A 20840-nucleotide genomic window follows, 5' to 3' on the forward strand; every position below is an offset into this window, starting at 1 on the left:
GTGGGTCAGAAGAAGAGGAGGAAGAGGCAAGTCAGGCAAGTGAAGGGCCAAGTTCTTCTCATGCAGCACTGTCTCCCAGAACCAGGATGGAAATGAAAAGGGGTGAACAGAGGAAGTTTCCACCATGATGCTTTCTCTGGCTAGGTGCACGCAGCCTGTCAGTGAAAGATACAGGTGGAGAGGGAGTGGTCTCTTGATGCTGCAACTGTTCCATGGAGTGTAGACCTGGGAATAGCTGCCTAGTAGTTAAATTAGTGTATGGTCATACCTCGGTTTGCGAACATGATCCGTGTGGGAGGCACGATTGCAACCCGTAGCGTTCGCAGCCTGAAGCGTTGTGTCTGCACACATGCGTGACATCATTTTGCGGTTCTGCGCATGTGAGAGCACCAAAACCCGGAACTAACCCGGTCCGGTACTTCTAGGTTCGGCGCGGTTCACAACCCGGAAACGCGCAACCCTCAGCGTTCGTAACCCGAGGTATGACTGTATGTGGATATCCAGAGGTATCCAGAAGCGACTGTGTTATCTTTGGCAATAAATACTTAACTACCTGCCATGCACATTCCTTTGGTTGGGAAGCGCCCTTGACAGTAGATCACTAAATGAAGACTGGGGAGAACCAGTTCAAATCCTCTCAGCCATGAAGATTATGGGGTGGGGTTGGGGGAGCCACATCCAGCTTCTCCCCTGCTTGGCCTGGAAATTTCCCCAGACTGTCCCCAGGCCACACACCAGTCTTTACACCTCACACAATTTTTGCTTGGTTGGAATGCACCCTTAAACTTTGCCTCTTGTGTGTCTGAATGGGGAGCAGAGTGTTCCTCTACTCCTGCTATAACCTATTTCACCGAATTGCTGTAACAATAATTGAGCTTCTTGGATAATGGCTAGAATACAAATGTAAGCTTCTCAAAGTGGTTGTTTGGACACTTTGAGAACCTTGAAACTCTTGTTTTCCATTCCTCATCTCCTTTCCTTACAACCTGATGTGCTGATTTTTTTGTGTCGTTTATTGTAATAATTAATAACAGAAGTTGATGGTGCAATATGGATCACAGAGGTGGAATTCCATGAAAACAAGCAAGGTGAGATCCTGGCTCACTGGATCAGATTGTGAGTAGCTGAATGCCTGCATGCTCTTTTTAACCAGTAGTCGTTGGTGCCATAGAAGGTATCACCTTGCCTCTTCTGTATCTCTCATGCTGGAAATGTGAATTTTAAAAAAGCAAATCTTATTCTCATTCTGAGCGAACAGCAGAGATGACACACATGCTAAAATGATTTATGTCCCTGGGCAGGAGGCTCCTAGACTTGGTAATTCTGAAGTAGGAAGTCAGAAGGGTTAGTAGAACTGGATGACTTCCAAAAGTCTTCTAGGACTTTGAAAAGAAAAAAAAGACTTGGTGTATTCCCAAAAATATATATATAAAGATTCTTTATGGATGGTGATGACACAGAGACTTGCTGGGTTTCTGAGGGCGGGGGCAGCAGGTAGCAGAAGAGCTGAGAAAAATGCTAAATAACTTGTTTTTATTTAGGCTAATTCTGAGCCTAAGTTATTCAGTGCAATTCTACACATAACTATCTGAGGTTACGCAACAGCAAATGCAATGGGGATTACTTTTGCACAGGACAGCACTCTTACTAAACTCCCCTAAATGCATCACCTCAGAAAATCCACCATTCTTTGCTAAATAATATTTGCTACACCAGGCTAGGGCTACGAGCACTTTGAGACAGCGGTTTCTAAAGCCTGGTCCAGAGATTCTGTATGGATTTGCAGGGAAACCTACACCACCACTGGAACTTCTGAGTTTGTTTTGAAATTAGAGCATGGTGCTGAAAATGCCAAGGTTGCAAGTTTGATCCTTGTAGCGGACAACTACATATTCCTGCATTGCAGGGGGCTGGACTAGACAATTCTCAGGGTCCCTTCCAACTCTACAATTCCATGATTCTGCCTGGATATAGTATTTATTCATCGTGTCTGTGTGTGTGTTTTACAGACAGTAATGGATTGTTTCATGTGATATTGTGAGCCATTGGGGAGGCTAAAAGACAGGATATAAATGTTTTAAGGCATAAGAACACCCCTCCCCTCACCCACAAAATAAAGAACCCCAGGACCTTTTAATGAGAATGCAACTAATCCAAAACAGCGCACTCCATAATCACTTCTCCTGATGACCAAACAAACTTCTACGCTGTCTGGATTAAGCCTCAGTTTGTTTGCCAACACATAATTGATCACTGGTCTCAGGCAGTGGTTCAAGACCTCCGCTGCCTCCCATGAATCTGTTGGGAAAGGGTGTTGACCTCCATGACAGCCCCTATCTCTGGATGATAATATTTATATTTGTTTGTTTGTTTGTTTGTTTGTTTGTTTGTTTGTTTGTTTGTTTGTTTTTAGGGGGAATACAGACCACATAATCACACACATAATGAATTATCAATAAAGTGCAGGTAAGACCAGCAAGATACCCAAAATATACATAAACTAATTTATATTATTGCTTTTGAATTATGGTGTTGGAGGAGACTCTTGAGAGTCCCATGGACTGCAAGAAGATCAAACCTATCCATTCTTAAGGAAATCAGCCCTGAGTGCTCACTGGAAGGACATATCATGAAGCTGAGGCTCCAATACTTTGACCACCTCATGAGAAGAGAAGACTCCCTGGAAAAGACCCTGATGTTGGGAAAGATGGAGGGCACAAGAAGAAGGGGACGACAGGACGAGATGGTTGGACAGTGTTCTCAAAGCTATGAACATGAGTTTGACCAAACTGTGGGAGGCAGTGGAAGACAGGAGTGCTTGCGTGCTCTGGTCCATGGGGTCACGAAGAGTCGGACATGACTAAACGACTAAACGACAACAACAACAATTTATATTATGTCTGAGTAGGCTTGCTGATTTTTAGTTTTATTAGTTTTCAGCAGGCATCTAAAACAATATAGCAAGAGCACTTGGCAACGTGGTTCAATGATAGTGCATAGTACTTAATAAATAAAGTTTTTTTGTGTTGCAGAAAACCAGAGAAAATGTTTTCCATTCTCCTTTTCCCTCCAGTTATGGTCCTTTGCCACAGAGGGACATAACTAACATGACTGTAAAGCAGTGGTTCCCAAAGAGGGCAGGACATGTGGGTCAGTGGGGGGTTACCTAGTGGGGGTGCTAAGAGGCAAGGGGGTGGCAGGGGAGGGTGCTGGGGGTTTAAATGACTATCGGACTCTGAAAAGCTGGAATCACTGAATCAAGCTCATCAATTTTGTTGAATAAAACTAAATAGTTTTAATTTAAATGTTCAATAAATTGCTTCTTTTTTTAAAAAAAAAATTATCCTGCTATTATCTTCCTCAGTGGGTCATACAAACGTTTATTCTGAGTAATGCTTTTTATAGGGTAGTGGAAACTGGAGACGAGTTTAGAGAGCAAAGAGGGTAGTGGCCCGGAAAAGTTTGGGAACCACTGGTGTAAAAGCATTAGTGATATCAAAGTCTGGGGTTTGGTTCCCACACTGATGTTATGGAGAGCATGTTTCATCGTGCCAGCATATGCCCTTTACATCAAATTTTAATAATCCTCCCTTTAATTTCATTAATTCCGTTACCATGCATTCATACAGGAAATTAACACAGAATAACTTTTGAAGGTCAATCAATCCTTATGCATAAGATTACTGAAATAATATGCGAGCCCTCCTGTTTCATAATGTCATATGGTATTTTTTAAAAGACATTTGAAGAAATTATCATTACATATTCAAAGAAAGAGAGAGAGGTCTGCTTTGCCTTGTACATTACACAGAAGCGTGATATCTCTACTGTATCATGCTCTTGGCAGCAAAGTCTATGACAGCAAGTGGCTGAGCTGGTGTGACAACGGGAATTCTTACATCAAACCTCAAGCAGCTCAGGCAAAAGGACTCCCGATGTTTGCATTCTAGCTTCTGTGTGGGAAGGGGAAGTTGTCAGTACCCTGACACCTATCACAACAGATAGATGTTAACGTGCTTTAATTTATTTCACTGGTCGTTTTAATGATCCCTGTTTTAATTTTTTTCTGTTAATATTTCCTGTAAACAGCTTAGAAGTTTTACTCTGATCAAGCAGCATATAAATTTTGTTAAAGAAATAATAATAATAATTAATTATTATCATTATCATCATCATCATCATCATCATCATCATCATCATTATATGCCCAGATGGGCAGGGTACTACTACTACTACTACTACTAATAATAATATTTAAAGTTACAGATAGGTAGCCGTGTTGGTCTGCCATAGTCAAAACAAAACAATTGCTACTGGAAGGAAATTTTTTTTTTGTTTTTAATAATATTTAAATTAAATAAATATTTAAAAATAATAATAATAAATTATTATTATCATCATAATCATCATTATTATCATTATTTTTATTTTTATTTGTACCCCGCCCATCTGGGCAGCTCCCAACAGAGCCCATCTGGGCAGCTCCCAACAGAATAGTAAAAACACGATAAAAGATCAAACATTAAAACCTAGTTTCAGATTTCTTCTAAAAGTCAGATAGTTGTTTCTTTCCTTAACATCTGATGGCAGGGCATTCCACAGGGAGGGCGCCACTACCAAGAAGGCCCTCTGCCTGGTTCCCTGTAACCTCACTTCTCGCAGTGAGGGAACTGCCAGAAGGCCCTCAGAGCTGGACCTCAGTGTCCAGGCTGAACGATGGGGGTGGAGACACTCCTTCAGGTATACAGGGCTGAGGCCAGTATACCTGAAGGTATACCTAAGGTACCTAACATATAGGCCTTAGGCCCACATGGGACTTTGTCAAAGAGATTGGGAAACAAAGGGGAGGGAACGCCATGACAAGGTGGCTCCAGAAAGGGTGCAAAGTAGAGCTGCTTTTAAAACGAGACAGCACTTTTTGCAAACACTTTCTCCTCCTGCGGAAAGCACCCGCTTTTCAGTTATATGTCCTGATAATGCCCCCCAGTGGCAGCCTTCTAAAATTCTAGCCTTCCTGCTTAGTTATGGTAGAAGCTCCACACTGGCACTGGCGGAGGAAGAGGCGTGCGCAGGGAGCGCACCGACCCCGGCAGCACAACCCCGGCGGGGTGCCATCACAGCTGCCCACCCCGCTGGGCGCCACGCCCCTACAGGCGCAACGCCACACCCCCAGGACACGTGCCACACCCCCGGGACGCATGCCAGCCCCGCCCCACCTGCTCTCCGACCCCCGGTGCCGGAGCATGAAGCTCCACCACTGCATGCTGGTTCACAAGACACCGCTTGGTCAGATTGTTAAGTCACGCCTGCGCATTAAGGCTACAGAACAGCAGCGAGGAACCTTTTTCAGACTGAGAGCTGGCACTCCATTGTGGGGAACTTTCAAAGGGCCGTATGTCAGGGAAGGTTAGAGCCAGAGGCAAATTGAGGCAGGGGGGAGGGGCGGGCAGTAACTCTGCCGCATTCCTTTTTGCAACAGGCCATGCAAAAGTCAAGAGGTTTGGGCACCCGCCTATGCATCTCTCCATCCAGGAACAGCTAGAGGCATTGTCACAGTTGAATGACACATTCCGCCTGGGCAAAAACACTTGGGTGTGGCTGAGAGGAAGGGGTAAGTACAGCTGGGGAGGGAGTTATCTCCCAGTTTACCCAGAGAGGCAAGTGTCACTAGCAGCCTAATCCCATAGCACACTGCACTGCTGTACGAATTGGGGCCTGCAAACAAACTATACCAATGCAATACAATGCAAGCACGTAGCATAACGCTTTGCTGGCACTGCAGCTGCATCATTCACAGCAAAAGGGGTGCTTGGAAATTTTTCATGCCATTTTTCAATTACCTTCTGGCAGCCCCATTTGTTTTGTTTTCTGGTCTATTATTGCCTCATATGTTTCATTTTTTTCCGTTAGTCTCATTATTCTTATTTTTTTAAATCTCATTCATTTAGTTTCTACATTTATTGCAATGAAGACCCAGCCTGTATTCTGATGCCTGCACTTTTGGAGTTTTCCACCCAAATGACATGAATTCTGCCAGTGTTGCACGATGCCCCTAAGCCCTCAGACATGCCAAGTTTCAGATATGTTGGGGAAAGGGTCCCTGTGTAATACACAATTAAATAGGTTTCCCATTCTCTAAGCATCCCAGTGTTTAGTGCTTCATGCCTTCACACTTTCAGAACACTCCAAGAATCCCCCTCCTTAAAAAAAGTTCCCTAGATGTAACTATATATAAATGCAATGCAAAGCAATGTTGTGCCCCTTTGTCAGTTTCAGAAATCCCCCCCTTAATAAACAAATGGGAGAAATTAAATGAAAGGATTTTAATTTATTTCACATAGAAATAGATTAAAAATGAATGAATGTGCCCTTGTTTCATTTTTCATTTGTTTTTGAAGCAAATGCATACCCCTAGCAATTCATTATTTTAAACTGCTATACTAATATAGTAAACATGAATGTTGAATATGCTGCAAGGTATAATCTGGGATTGCAGAAAATTTGATCATGGCTTTGCCTTCTTTCATAAATCTTCCTAAAGGTCATTTCACACATGTATATTGATTGAGTGCACAATGAAGAAATAGCCCGCATGTGTGTGAATGACCCAGCAGAAGATGAGTCACCACAGATACAACTTTCACATCACCAAGTATCAGCTCAGACAGTGCTTTTCAGCAGAGACAGCTAAAACACTGAGTGGAGAGGTATGAGATATGGATTAACCAAGTGATAAGAGAGAGGGAAAGAGAAATTTATATGTGTATACTGGACTATTGGGGGGGGGGTTAAAGAATTGCAGCAGAAAGTTTTCAACCAAGGATAATAGTATAATAAGAACACAATCCTATGAATGTTTACTCAGCAATAAGTTCCACTATGTTCAATGGGGCTTACTTCCAGGTAAGTGTGCAATGGACTACAGTGCAAGAAAGTAAAAATGTACTCAAGCCCACCAAATAAATATTGAGAATTTGAGAACCAATTCTTAAGCTGTGTTGGCCAGTGCTGGTTGATTTAAATAAAAAATAAGAAAAGCTGCCACGTACCATGCATCCATTTTTCATGCAGTACTATATACTGCCTGATATTGCAGTGTCATGAACAGAGCAAATTTTCAATTCCCATTTTTCCTTCCATTCACAGCAATAATTTGCATGCAATATAAATTATCAATAACACTCCAAATCGCACATCTCAGTGCTCTCACATCAAAGGAATGAATGTAAGCAAGAGAGCAAAATGTCAGAAAAATAACCCAGTCAAACTGAAAATGATGTGGTTGGACTATTTTAGCTGGATCACGGCTCATATCCTCATTTGACATGAAATGGGAGCAATTCTCCATGTAGCTCTTAACCTGACATTTCCTGTAAATATGGGTTTCGGATAATTAGTCTAACTAGACATCAAGGCATAATCCTTTTCTTCTTTGCTTTCCTCAGAGAAAATTCATTTGGCTTTCACAAGGCCTGTTGCATATGACGTACTGTCAATAGGCAAATATTACAGAATTGAATATTATATTGTCAGTAGATGAACATTCAGGCACAATCCCCGTTAAGCTTGAAAGGGGATACAAATATGTCTAAAGCCTTCTTGGTTTTTGCTTTGTTTTTTCAACTATACATGAAGCAGAAAGCGTGTCAATGTAAACATGTCTTGTGGTTCGGAAGGTCATCTTTAAGACAGGGGTTGGCAATGTGATACCATGGGTGCATTGGAACTGCCCCCTGGCACCAACACACCTCTGAGAACACAAACACACACCATTACTCACTCCCTCTCCCCCAGTCATGACATGGTGGGGGCATTTACCTTTTTCCTCCCTTGAAAAGGATATAGAGTTGAAGGAGGAAGTTGGAAGAGTGATGTTCTTTCCCACTTCTCTTTCCAGCTCTATGTGCTTACCCCCTGCTTAGTTTAATTCTACTGGACCCAACTTTGACCAACTCTGAGAGGGGCTGTCCTTGGGGAGAGAAAATAGTGAATAGGGATGGGGAACTGTCCATGGTACTGGCTCAAAAATCCAAAATGTGCCCACGTGCCTAAAAATTGGCAACCCAGTTGCAACTGTCTAGATGCAATTAGTTTTCCACCCTTTTACCATTCCACAACAGGTCCTAGAACGACGACATTTAAATCTCAAGAACTCTATCATTACTTTTCATGTATTCTAAGCCTACCATAACACAGGCTCAATAGGCTATAGGGCTACTTTTTTAACTTTGTGTCGCTGACACTTCAAGACGCTAAAATAAAACAACAATTTCAAAAGCCATATAATAGCCACTATTCTTTTTTTGGGGGGGTTGGGGGGCAGAGTTGTCTAGAATTCACTGTACAGCAGAACCCAGATAAAGAAGGGAAATGAAAGAATAAACCTACCCACAATTATAACAGAATGAAAAGGGTTTTATTGGTGGTTTATAACACATTCGGTGAAATTTAGTGTGTGGTGTTCTTATGGGGGTGAACATTCCATGCTCATCCTGCTATTAATCCAGTGCAATTAATTTGCTAAAACAATTTTCCTCCAAGAAAAAAGAATAATTAGGCATATTACACACCTTGGCATTTTAACCTAAAGATAAGCACGTTGATTTCAACAAGAGGGAAAAGAAATCAAGCCTGTGTTTCATTTTTCTCTTTGAAATCAGTAGCGACAAAATGGGCTTCACTATGCCTAGAACGCCACTTTGCTTTCAATTACAGTACACTAACTCAATTTCAAACTTACCCAAATGATATCATACAAGGTTTGATTCACTCTCTCATCACAGGTAAACAAAACAAGGATAAAAGGCAAGCATTTCCCCACTCTTCTGCCGATTCTCCTATCTCTTTCCCCCGTTTTATTTTAAAGGGCATTGGTAAAAACGAAGCTAACAACTTAGGAAGGAAATCTCACCGGCTTCTGGAGCAGAAAACCAGTTGCACTCGGACTTACACGTCACTGTAGTTGGGCCTGGAGCAATATTGTCCACTCGGTCACTATCTGGTGGTATCATCCTCGTAGCTGCCTTTGACAGTTTTACATTTTGCCAGGCATTGAGAAGAGAATACATACCTCAGAAGGTGACTCGACTTCAGCTCCCCTTCTCCAGCACCTGTCTCCGATCCTTCTTCCATGCTGCTCCCTTAATCCTGGAAGAGCTGCCCACCAACACTTCCAGCAATCTCCTTTAACCAATAGGGACCCCCACCCCACCCAGTTTCTCCTCTGAATCTCTCCACACAATGCATTTCTTCTGCAGAGTCTTTCTAAGACCATGTAACAGATTTCGCTCCTCAGAGCGGTCAGCTACGACAAATTAACCCCTGCCTAAAATCCTGCCAATTTCCTCACTCTTTTCCCCCTATGCGTGACGCTAAGATCATAAACCGATCGGAAAAGGAATGTGCCACCTATTATGGTCTATACACTGTCTGGTACAATGACTTTATTTATATGCAATTACTTTAGATTTCCTTCTAAAAATAAGAGCAGCAATTTTCAGCTTAGTGGTCGATTTTTGAGTCGGAGGGTCCATCTGCCTATCTTTCCTACTTGCAACCCCTTACCTTGAGTCTGATGCAGTGTTTCACAGTAAAAAAACATACCTACCTCCCATCACCACAGTGCACCAACACTAAATACACATGTTTGCATCACTCAGACATACATTGAAAGTATATATAGATGACATTCAAACAAAACTTTAAAGAAGGAAGGAAGTCATGTAATACCTTTACTTTTACCTATGGATTTGATGAAATGGTTCCATGAAGAAAGCATTGCCAGACAAAAAGAGAGAGAACAAAGAAGAGAAACAACAGTAAGAGTCATGTGTGTGTAAATGTAAATGCTGTCACAATTCAAGAACATGAAAAGAGACAAGGCATGAAACAAGTGTTTGAAGACAAATGGAAATGCAATTGGTGTCGCATTTTAAGAATGGCTGCTTTGCAACCTTCATGTCCATGCAGGAGAACACAGAAGTAACCCATGCTTCATTTTCAAACGAGTGACACAGAAGTAACATGAACACTGACTTTAAAGGGAGCGGGGTTTGTACACGGTGATGGGGAAACACCACTTATTTCATCATGTTGCAAAACTGTATTCTGAGCATTCCAGAAGCCAGGAGCAAGTGCTTTCCGCATTTTCAAAACAGTCATGCATTAATGCAAAGCAGGACTCTCTTGCTAGGTACAAACTCAAGACTCTTCTCTTTCGCAATCTATCTTGGGAGTATGGCTCCCTTTGCTCTTTGTTGTGCTTAAAACACACAGCCATTTCCCAATCAGATCTTCACTCTTTTTTTTTTTTTTGCTGACAGTTATTATATTGCAAGTAGGGTAAGGGAGACAGTTGAAAAAAAGGAGAGAGAAGGAAATCAAAAGATTTGAGGAGCAAATTAAAAACAAAATAAAAACCAAAAGCAGTTTCTACGTAGCACTATTCATATTATGTATATAAATATATATATATATATACACACAACAACAACAAAAAGAAAAAAATAATGTGACTGCGATCGTGTGCTAATTTGCAGCCCAAGAAAGCTCGCAAGCATTTGGCCATCATTTGCCATGATGGATTTTGAAGCAGCTACAGAAGAAAAAAGAAAACAAACCAAAATGAAATAAAGGAACAATGAAAGCAGAGTGGAAAAGGAGCAGAACCCATACCTTGGTCGCCCATCATCAAGTGCGCCAGACCTTAAAGGGAAACAAGAGCACAGTCAGCAATGAATAAGGGTGCACGGGAAGCTGGTATTGTCACAGTGACCCCCAAAAAATGTTTTTTGCAACAGGCATCTGTTTCCTGTGAGATGTTTTCCATTACAGTGGAAAATTAAAACAGCATTTTTCAACCACTGGTTGGAATGCTTTTTGTGGGGTTGGGAATGGGGCAAAGGGGCCATTTGGCTTCTGTTCTAACACAGATTAACGCTGCTCTGTACAGCTTCTTCCCTAGGCATTAAAGTTGGGCTGAAGACAAAAAAAATAATAAGAAAATCATTTCAAGTTCAACAAATTCCTGGAACACTCAGTCTCCCAATTTCATCGTTTCCAGTAGGAGGACACTTAGCTGCAAAATAGCTTTCCTTTTTTTCCCCCTCCCAAATTTCCAAACGTAGAACAGTGTCAACCTGAAGAATGGGCTGGGTCTGATCTTTTTCCCCTCGTTGAAAATGAGCATTTCAAATAATCAAACAAAATAATTCCTTTGTCACATTGAAATGATAATGCAAGGGATGTCTCCTTGTTTGTGTGAAACATTTGAGTAGAATAAGATCTGTTCCTGAGCAGGAAAATTGTTAGTCATCCATTGGGATGGAAGCAAATATCAGCATTAATTGTAACTGGGGAGAAAATCCCTTTGTTTCGGCACCAAGTAGTTTCTCCAAATTAAAATATGCTGTGCTTAAAGTACATTGATGCTGAAATCAGTTTCCCAATTAACTCTCCCGCCCCCCTGCCGATTGTGGAGAACTGAAGTTTTAATTGGGCTAAGCAAAGCAAGTTCTCCGAATCCATTTTTTAAAAAAATGAGCTAAAGCAATTGCAAAAGAATTGGTATATTTTTTCCCCTCATAAGCAAATTTGGCATATCACATCTTATATCCCCTTAAATAAAAGTTTAGCTCTTATGCCACTTTATAAATAGATACTTAGCAAATTGGTTTAGGGGGGAAATCCAAATAGTAGTCATCTAGATGCCCCCCAAGCTATAAAATTGTGATTCTCTCACTCTGGAACAATTTCATGGTACATCCCACATTATTTTTTTGGTTGGTTCACACAAAGAAGGTGTGCAATAGAATAATATGCTGGTTTTTGCTGGAAGGTAAGATTCCTAAGTTTGAGATTTTTAAATCACATAAAAAATTAGGCGCACACATAAGACATATAACAAGTGATCTGGAGGAAGGAAATATTTCAAAAGCAGAGAGCCCACACCCCAAACACGCCACTTCATATAATAAATCAGTTGATGAAATAAGGTTTTAAACAATGTAATAAGTTTTTCATTGAACGCAGTATGTCTTCTAAATTGACAATTCATCTGTATTAAGCATCTGGACACATGAAGAATCTTATTTTGGCTTCTGTTGCAGTAAACCATTTTATTTATTTATTTTGTGTTTTTAAAATTCTGATCCTGTAGCATAAACTTGATGACAGCCTCAAAAATTGCACAATTTTAGAGAAGACAAGATGGGAGTCCACCAGTCTATGTCAACTCTGCAATAAGTGCCAGTGTACTAAGTGAAGGAAGTTTGTAATGATTTCAGTCTTGTAGTTGTAGAGTGTAAGCTTGTACACTTGTAGAGTGTAAGCTTGTTTACTCAGAAGTAAGTCCCACTTAGCTCCCACTGGGGCTTCACCCTAGCTAACAGTGCTTAGGACTGCAGCTTTTGTCGAACTGTAACTTCGGCTCATGAGTGTAGTGCTTTCCAATTCCTTTCCTTTGTGGATTTTTAACTGTCTTTAGGATTGGAAATTGGATGTACCAGGTTCTCTGTGACTGAAGATTCTCCTCTACTGGAAAAAAAAAAATCACTAAGCAATTTGTGCTTTTTGAATGAATATAACATATAACTGTATCACATTTTCCCAAAGACGTGGGCTCCTGAATTAGAAGAGCATGTTCCATGAAACCGTGTCAATCAAAATCATTTCATGTTCCATGAGAAATATGCTCAAAGTTTTATGTCTACTAGTACCTTAATTTTCTCTTTTTCATTTATTTATTGCTTGTGAGATTGATTGGGGGGGGGATTCTGGGGTCATAAGAGGGCTGGTACTGGAAGAGGGAACTGAAAAGCTCCTGTATGCAAGTAAAACACAATATGAAGCACCATCTGGGTCCTGGGTTTCTTTAGAGCACAAGGAAAATTGTATTTTGCAATATGATAAATCACTGTGAAAATGATCCTTTAAGTTTGTTTTTGTTGTTGTTTAAAAAAATGTGGGCAAGGGCTGAAATAAGTATCGGTGTCTTGGATACAATGGTTACGGTGGGACAGAAAACAAAACAAATAAATCCCCAAACCCTGAACATCTCCTATGTGCATAAAGTTGCAGGAACAAGAGTGAGACCATCAATGCTCTTTCCAATAGCTCAGGGATGGGCAACCTATGGCCTTCCAGATGCTGTTGGACTACAACACCCATCATCCCTGTCCATTGGTTATGCTGGCTGCAGGTGATGGGAGCTGGAGTCCAGCAATGTCAGGAGGACCATGGGTTCCCAATCCCTGTTTGCACACATTAGTGCCTGCACATTCCTGCTCCTAGTGAATGCCTAGAATTCTCTGCAGAGCCAGGGTGCATACAATCCCAGCTCATTTTATTCTGACATATACATACTGAAATATGTAGAATAAAGGAAGCTCTCATTGGTCCCTCTACCTTAGTACTGGCTTCAGTGACTGGAAGTGGCTCTCTGGGGTTTCAGGTAAGAATCTATCCCAGTCCTAACTAGAGATGCAGAAGAACTGCTTGCAAAGCATGGCCAGTTATGTGGGTTTCCCAGAACATTTTGACTTGCATATCATAATTTGCAAATTTTCACCTTGCACTGAGAAATGTTCTAATGTCCTAGATCAAGTGCCAGGAACCTCTGGCCCTCTAGATGTTGTTGAATTAAGACTCCCTCTGGCCATGCTTGCTGGGACTAATTGGAGAAGTAGCTCAGCAACAATTGTAGGATTAAAGGTTCTCCACACCTGTCTTATAAGAGTGGTCTTTATTTTACCTGCATTTAGCAAAAGTTTTGAAACAGCCAAGCTTGCCCAGTATTTATTCGCAATTGGCACCCATTCATTGCTACTGGTGAACTTACGACATGGAAAATGTTTTTATTTTTCTTTCCTTTTTAGGTGGATATTCTTAAAAATGCTCAGGACACAAGAACAGATTGTTTGTAAAGCAAAAAACAAACAAACAAGAAACTCTAGATAGGTGTTTGATTAAATATTACTATGCACTACAACTAGAAACTAGAAACTTAGTGTCCACATTGGAGCTCTACCTTAAAGAATTATATTTACAAAACAGCTAGATTGGTTCAAGGTACTTTAGCACTTAAAATGATTCATTTAACATTAGAAATGATGCACCATGACTTCTTCTACGGCTGAGCATCATGCCAAAAAAGGAATCATGTAAATGAGTCCTAAGAGATTTAGAATATATAGATATATGTACACGCTACAAGCAGATTTTTTGCATATTCAACTTCAACTACTACCCTTCGGCATATGCTAGTTTGCAAAGATGGGCCAATGATATCTTACGCCCGTCTTTTTATTTTATTTCCCCCCCTAAGGTCAATTTGGTTAAGGAAATTCTTGCTTAACAGAGAAAATCCTTATCTGCTCTTAATTAAAGTGGTTCCACAGAGTGCTGTGAAGATGCAGTGATGTAGGCTGGCTGAATATCTGACTCACAGTGCACTTTCATGTCAGCTGCACTGGACTCTCAGAAGCTATTCCCTTTCATTAAATCCTCGGCTTGGTTGTTTGAACTTGCCGTGTGTTCCTTTGGAATAGTCTTAAATAATAATAATAGTAATGATAATAATAATAATGATATCTCTGGATGGGAATGATTCTGCCTGAAAACAAGTCCAGGAAAAAACCTGAAGACAGGACCACATAACTTGTGAACCACCAAGAACACCCCAGCTCACCTGGCATGCCTAGTGGCCCAGGCAGAAGACAACCTTCTGCATTTTCTGCTAGCTCAGCACTAGACCACTATGCATGGCTGATACAATCAGCTTGTCTGATCCCTAACTGGGGGGCCTGGTCTAAAAGTCTCATTGGACCCCTGTAAATATTATAGTAATCAACAATGAGCATGGATGTCCTGTGCTTTACCTAAGGTGCTGCAAAACCCCCACACACCTACATGTGTCTTACCATGTAGTCAATACTATATGTTAGTTTTCCACATTTGGGGTGGTTTACTTAAGGATATTGATTGTGCCCATACTCTCCTTTTGGCCTTTGGTGTCTGAGACGCATATTTTCAGGAGTCGCCATGTGCTTTGTGACTGCTTTTTTCTATAATTGTAAAGTTCTTTTAAACCAGATTTTCGTGCTGTATTTTAAATTGGGTAAATGATAATAATAGTAATAATAATGAGCAAAGACACCTTACATGAGAGGCACTTAAATCAGATGTTTGGGGGCCGAAGCATAATGCCACAAAGAGCAATGAAATAACGAACAGGTATAAGACAGAACTGAATTCCATTTCTTCCTATATATTTTTTCTGTGAACCACCAGGGTATTTTGTGTCATAAAAATGTAATTAATAAATAAGAAGCTGCTAATGGCTCACATAACTAACTAATGTGGACATTAAGTACTCTTATAGAGGACCAGAATGAATGGCAATCAGTGCCAATTAGTTTAACAAATGGCAAATGAATGGCCTGTCTTGAAGTAAGGGCAGTTTTGCCAATGATTTCAGATTTTCATCCATCATTTTATGGATCCGTCATTTCTCTCCCTCCCCTTATAGAACAGTAAAAAAAAGGGAGTAACAGCTTCTCTCTACACCAGATTGGTAGTGACCCTGAGTCACAGTATCACAATCAACCTTTGTGGCACAAGTCACGGGGGCTAGAGAGTCATCTCTAGATGTATTTTTGCTCCCACTTACTGGTGTCAAAAACTGTGACCACAATATAGCAAGCCCCTCAAGATGCATGGAAGGGCTTGCACATGCTCAGAAGGCCATTCCAAGCTTCTTCTCCCTAACAGCAGTCCCTCCATGACACAACTGCCATTGGGCTTGCCCTGAGCAGGGGCCAGGAGCTTCTGGTGTGACAATGGTGATGGTAGGCAGTAGTACTTATGGCGATGATATCTGTATGTGCAACAATAAGACCACATTGCATGGTGCTTTTTAAAAAACTCTGGGGAGCTTCAAAAGCAGGGTGCAGTTAGGGAACAACAGATTAAAAACTTTCTGGGCACAAAAACCCTTATGCAAGGCTGCTGACTCTTCAAATGTACAAAAACAACGAGAAAGCCAGGCGATCCCATGATTAAGGTTATACAACACAAATAAACGTCCATGTTCTTTCTCTCTTAGTTCCTAAGCCATTATTAGTGCATTAATGCTGACCAGAAAATCTCTCCTCCCCTCCCCCTGCCACTGTTGAAACCAAGAGATTCTCCCAATTTCAACAGTACATTTTAAAGGGGGGAGGGGGCAACTTACGCCGCCACCACCATGTTGAAACTTAAAATAGTCCCAGAAGGAAAGAAGAAAATCAACTTACCGTATTGAATGATAAGGAGCACCACTATAAACACTAACCAGGAGGCAAAACACTAAACAGGAGGGATAGGAAGGGTAAGAAAAGAGCTTAGGAAAATAAGATAGAAAGCACCCACCTTCCACATAGTTGTCTTCTGAAAGCACATAACAAGGAGGGAGAGAAAAAGGGAAAGAAAAAACATTCATTAAGCAGCATGCAGACTGGAACTTGCCTTTGCATGTGAGCATCATGCAAGGCACCGGACACCACATGCAAGTGATCCATTGCTACTATCCAGAAGGAAGTGGGGCAGGGGAGACCAAAAAGCACAGGGAGGCAGTGTTTCTTCTGTTGAAAGGAAAACCCCACTCCTGCAAGTGGTACAAAACAAAAGAAAAGTGCAATATCTCAAGTGAAAGGGGTGATTGTTGTTTGTTTGTTTGTTAAATGGATTCATCCACTACGAGTTCCTTAGGTTAGTCAATGACTTCAAAGGGTGCTATGGTGTCGAATAGTTAATTTCTAAAATGAGAAACGAAAAAAGTGCCTGGGATTCAAGTCTGCCTCTGGATTAGAAACCCTTTCCCTCTTAATTCCAGATAAAGTGGGGGAGGGAGGCTGGTTGAGACCACTCAGTGGCCAAGGAAAAGCTGTCTATAAAAGCCCAGAGCCAGGTTTACTTCACACACTGCAGGGGTAAGCTCTGGCATTGAAAAAGATACACTTGACTGCCTGCTCCTGTGCCTTTTAGAAGAGCGGGATGCACAGACGTATGGTTGCAGCAGGTGATGGATTTTGCTCTGCTTCTCTCCATGCCAAAGAAAGCTTCACTTAGCCAAATGTGTGGGCCAGGTTTATGCATATGTTAGAGACCCAGAAGAAGGGCCAGTTAAAAATAATAACAACAAGGAAACCAAAAAAAGTGTCAATGCCTACTTTAAATCAAACTCTCTATACGTACAGCTGCACTACACACTTATTTTGGGTGTTGTACTGGTTTAATGGCTGTCACATTCCCCAGAGAGCTTTCTCTGTTAATAGATCATCTGCACAGGGCAATTGTTTCCAGTGAGTCCTGGGAAATGAGGGTTCAGCCAGTCTGCATCTCTCGTGGAGACATTCCGTGCGAGCTGCTTTCATGCTTACAGACTTTCTAAATGCGGAGCTGCCCCTAGAGCAACATAATGCAGACAGTGGTATCTTCTTCAATGGAGTGAAGCAGGTGGCACTGTGCCTCACAGGAGAAAAATGCCGCGCCAGCCAAAATCACCTTTTTTATTCACATCTGTTAAAAGTAGAGAATCCAAGGCTAGCTCTAAGTTTAAAGCGACTCTCTGCAACATGACCCGACATCGACCCATCTCAGCGGGTTCCCGGACTTGGGTTCATCTGCCAGCGGCAGCAGTTGATATCTACAAGCTACCATTTTAAAATCCCATCCATGCCCCTGAAGCACGGTTGCTGCAAAGCACTGCAAAGAACTTGTAGACCAGTTTGAAGGGCAAGCACCAGAGCCCCAGCAAATGATCTAAGGTGTCAAGAACTGGTGCTAAGCTTGATGGAATTCCTTCTCTCTTCTGTACTCTGACCATTCTACACCAGCCTTCCACAACCTGATACGCTTCAAATTTCAATGAACTACAACTCCTATCACCCATCACCTTTGGCCACGCTAGCTGGGGCTGAAGGAAGTTAAGAGTCAAGCAGACACCATCCTGGCCATCCCAGCTTAGATTTTTCACAATTTCCTGTGAAAGTTGCACTCCTTCTAATCCATGCTGAATTATGAAAGGCAAAGGCTATTTCTCAAAACTGCAAACCATGTAGAAGCAGTGTCTAGTTCCAGAATAATTCCACCTTGCTTGTTTAAGGTCAAACTGTATAATCCTAGTAAACAGGCTAGGGAAGTCTTAGGAGGTCAGTAGTACAAATGAGTGACAGCAGCATAATTATGTCTACTTACTGTAATGAAACTACTTAATTCTGCATTTCACAGTGACAATTTCTCTTGAATTCAAAATCAGTAAAATATCTCATTACTGCATATAATTATTGAAAATATGGGGAGGTAACTGGTCTAAATGCAGCTCTCACATAGCTTACCCATGGCTATTCTGATTGCAGTAGAACTGCACCAGGTAAAGCGATTTGAAGAGCATCAAACCGGACACTCAATCCTAACCAAACTGGTACATTCCGGAAGTGCATAATCCATATACAGCAGAATTATTTCTTTCCATTCAGAAGCTGTCTTCACTGAATCCATCAAAACTTAATTTTGCCAAACGGAGAACTTGGAAAACAGCATATGTGCTCCTGAGGCAGTTTCCTTTATAGCAAAGCACACAAACAAACTATGCAGTGTGTTGAATAATAGTTGTGGGAGAGGAGCGGCAAGAAGAGTAACTTTCCCATTGCTTGAAAAACTCTGGTTTTGCAGTCCCCAGCAGGCAGCAAATGCAGAAGCTGGAGGAAATCTCTCTAAGTGTGGTTGGTGTGCTGTGTTTGGCTTGGTGGGTCACATGTTCAGTCCTGCACTATAAACATAGGGTTTGAATTGCTGGCACACTGATCTCACCACAATCAAACGAGTATTCTGGTGCTCCACAGATTTGATGTAAGTAGGATGGGAAAATGTACACATTATTCTAGCCTATAAACTCAGTTCACAGGTAACAGTAAGTCTTTCCAATTCATCCCCCAGCTGCTGTGCTGCTGTGAGATATGCCATGGTTTGGTTTAGAATGCTGTGACTCATGGTTCATCTTCTCCACAAGGTACAGACCAGGGAGCGGGGAAGTATGGATAAAAGTAGTGGTTTGTCTGGAGTAAGTCAAACCATATGCCTGGGTTTGGATGAAATGCTAAGCCAAAGAATGGATTAGCCTACAGCTTCACAGAAGCATCAGGTCTGGAGAAGAAGCAAATCAGTTGCAATCTCCCCCATAGGAACTTGCTTGTTTACACGTTCACAGTTTGGTTTAGTGTCACCTCTGAATGGGTCACTGTGTGAGATGAGGATTAAGGAGCTCCAGCGTTCTGATGTAAGCTACCCAAATGTACACATTGTTTGCTTGTTTGTTTCATAACATTTATATACTGCTTGATTATAAACAACAACCACCCTCAGAGTCGTTCGCAAAATGAAGAAAGCAATAGAATTATGGTTAAACAATCAAAACAACTATTGGAAACACTTAAAGAATGAAAACCAGCAATAAATTAAAACACATTCACACCAACAGCATTCTAGGTATCTGGGCAGGTTTGAACCTGTGTTTGGAAACTGGTCGGTGCCTCTGCATTAATTAGACCCTACAAAATAAAGTAGTCAACTAGCGCTTAGTGAAATGATGCTGCTAGTAGTAGGCCATGGAAAATAGGGAATAAGCTTCAGGGCTTGGCTTGTTCAGTCAATGCCTATGTAGGAGAAAGGGAGGCAGGGGGCTCTGATTCCCAGTCCTAATTAATCTACAAGAAGGCAAGAATGGAGGTACAAAGCACCTGAAACTTTCACAGATATTATGTGACTTGCCTTGTAATTGCATTATTACCCTATTTATTCACCTCTGCGAGCCCCCTTGAATGCTGAGGTTAATGGAGACGTAGCTTTCTTTGTCATTACATAGTGAGGCTTGAAAGTCATACTGAGGCTTTTTCAGTCCAGCACTCTTATTCATTTGTGCACCTCCTGAGTGGTTAGCACCCACAGTCCGGATGGGTGGGTTGTTTACTGTTATTGTTTGTTATTATGGTATGTATTTCTGTGTTTTTATATTGCAGACTGCCCTGTGATCTTCACATGAAGGGCGGTATAGAAATTTTAACAACAACAACTGTATTTAATGACGGTGTTGTTATTATTATTTATGTAATTAGCAAGTTACCTTGGCAGATCCTTTGGTGCCAATATGCAACCAGGAGCCAAGATACAACCAAGCGGCTCATTTGGTTAGAGCACAGTGGTGATAACGCCAAGGTCGCAAGTTTGATCCCCGTATGGGACAGCTGCATATTCCTGCATCGCAGTGGGTTGAACTAAATGATCCACAGGATCCCTTTCAACTCTAATGTTCTGTGTTTCTATGAAGGTCCTGCTTGGCGTATTTAAAGTCCTAACCAACCTGAGGCCATGATATTTAAAAGACTGTTTTTCTCCTCTGTGTCCTCAGATGGGGCACTGCTGAGAGTACCATGTGCCCCAGAGGTGTACAAAAAAACACAGGATTTTAGCATTGCAACTCCAGCTCCCTGGAATCAATTATCCACTGAGATCAGACAGGTGAATAGCATCATGATCTTTATGAACCTACAGCAGCCATTTTTGTTTAGGAAGGCTTTCCCTGATGCACAACCCAGCCATCTGTGGAATACTAATTTTATATCTGATGAAATTGTTTCTAGAGTTGGAATGGCTATTGTTTTTAAGGTTTTCGAGTTCGTTGATGTTTCAAGAGTTTGCTGAAGAATTCAACAAACAGAATCTTATGTTTCTGTGCTTTCTTGCGTTTTTACTGCATACGCCACTTCAACAGTTTCATGCTGTGAAGCGATCTATAAAATTTGATT

The 20840-nt window shown here is 41.4% G+C and overlaps 1 protein-coding gene and 1 long non-coding RNA gene across 47 annotated transcripts in view; one reads left to right on the top strand and one right to left on the bottom strand.

Moving 5' to 3' along the window:
* NRXN1 (neurexin 1) overlaps positions 1-20840 on the bottom strand; it is a 986669-nt gene that overhangs the window by 850702 nt on the left and 115127 nt on the right. For 26 of the 46 annotated variants that reach the window (XM_083604813.1, XM_083604810.1, XM_083604804.1 and 23 more), the window contains exon 3: positions 10675-10704. In XM_083604813.1, coding sequence (XP_083460939.1) covers positions 10675-10704 — 30 coding nt within the window. Of the gene's footprint in view, positions 1-10674; positions 10705-16407; positions 16426-20840 lie in introns of all 46 variants that reach the window. The other 20 variants (XM_083604780.1, XM_083604776.1, XM_083604802.1 and 17 more) reach the window with 1 other exon arrangement.
* Positions 1-20840, top strand: part of LOC310758919 — a 438564-nt gene that overhangs the window by 239840 nt on the left and 177884 nt on the right. The gene's annotated exons all lie outside the window — the stretch shown is intronic.

This window comes from Podarcis filfolensis, assembly GCF_964270895.1.
Source record: "Podarcis filfolensis genome assembly, chromosome: 3".
NCBI classification, from domain to species: domain Eukaryota; kingdom Metazoa; phylum Chordata; class Lepidosauria; order Squamata; family Lacertidae; genus Podarcis; species Podarcis filfolensis.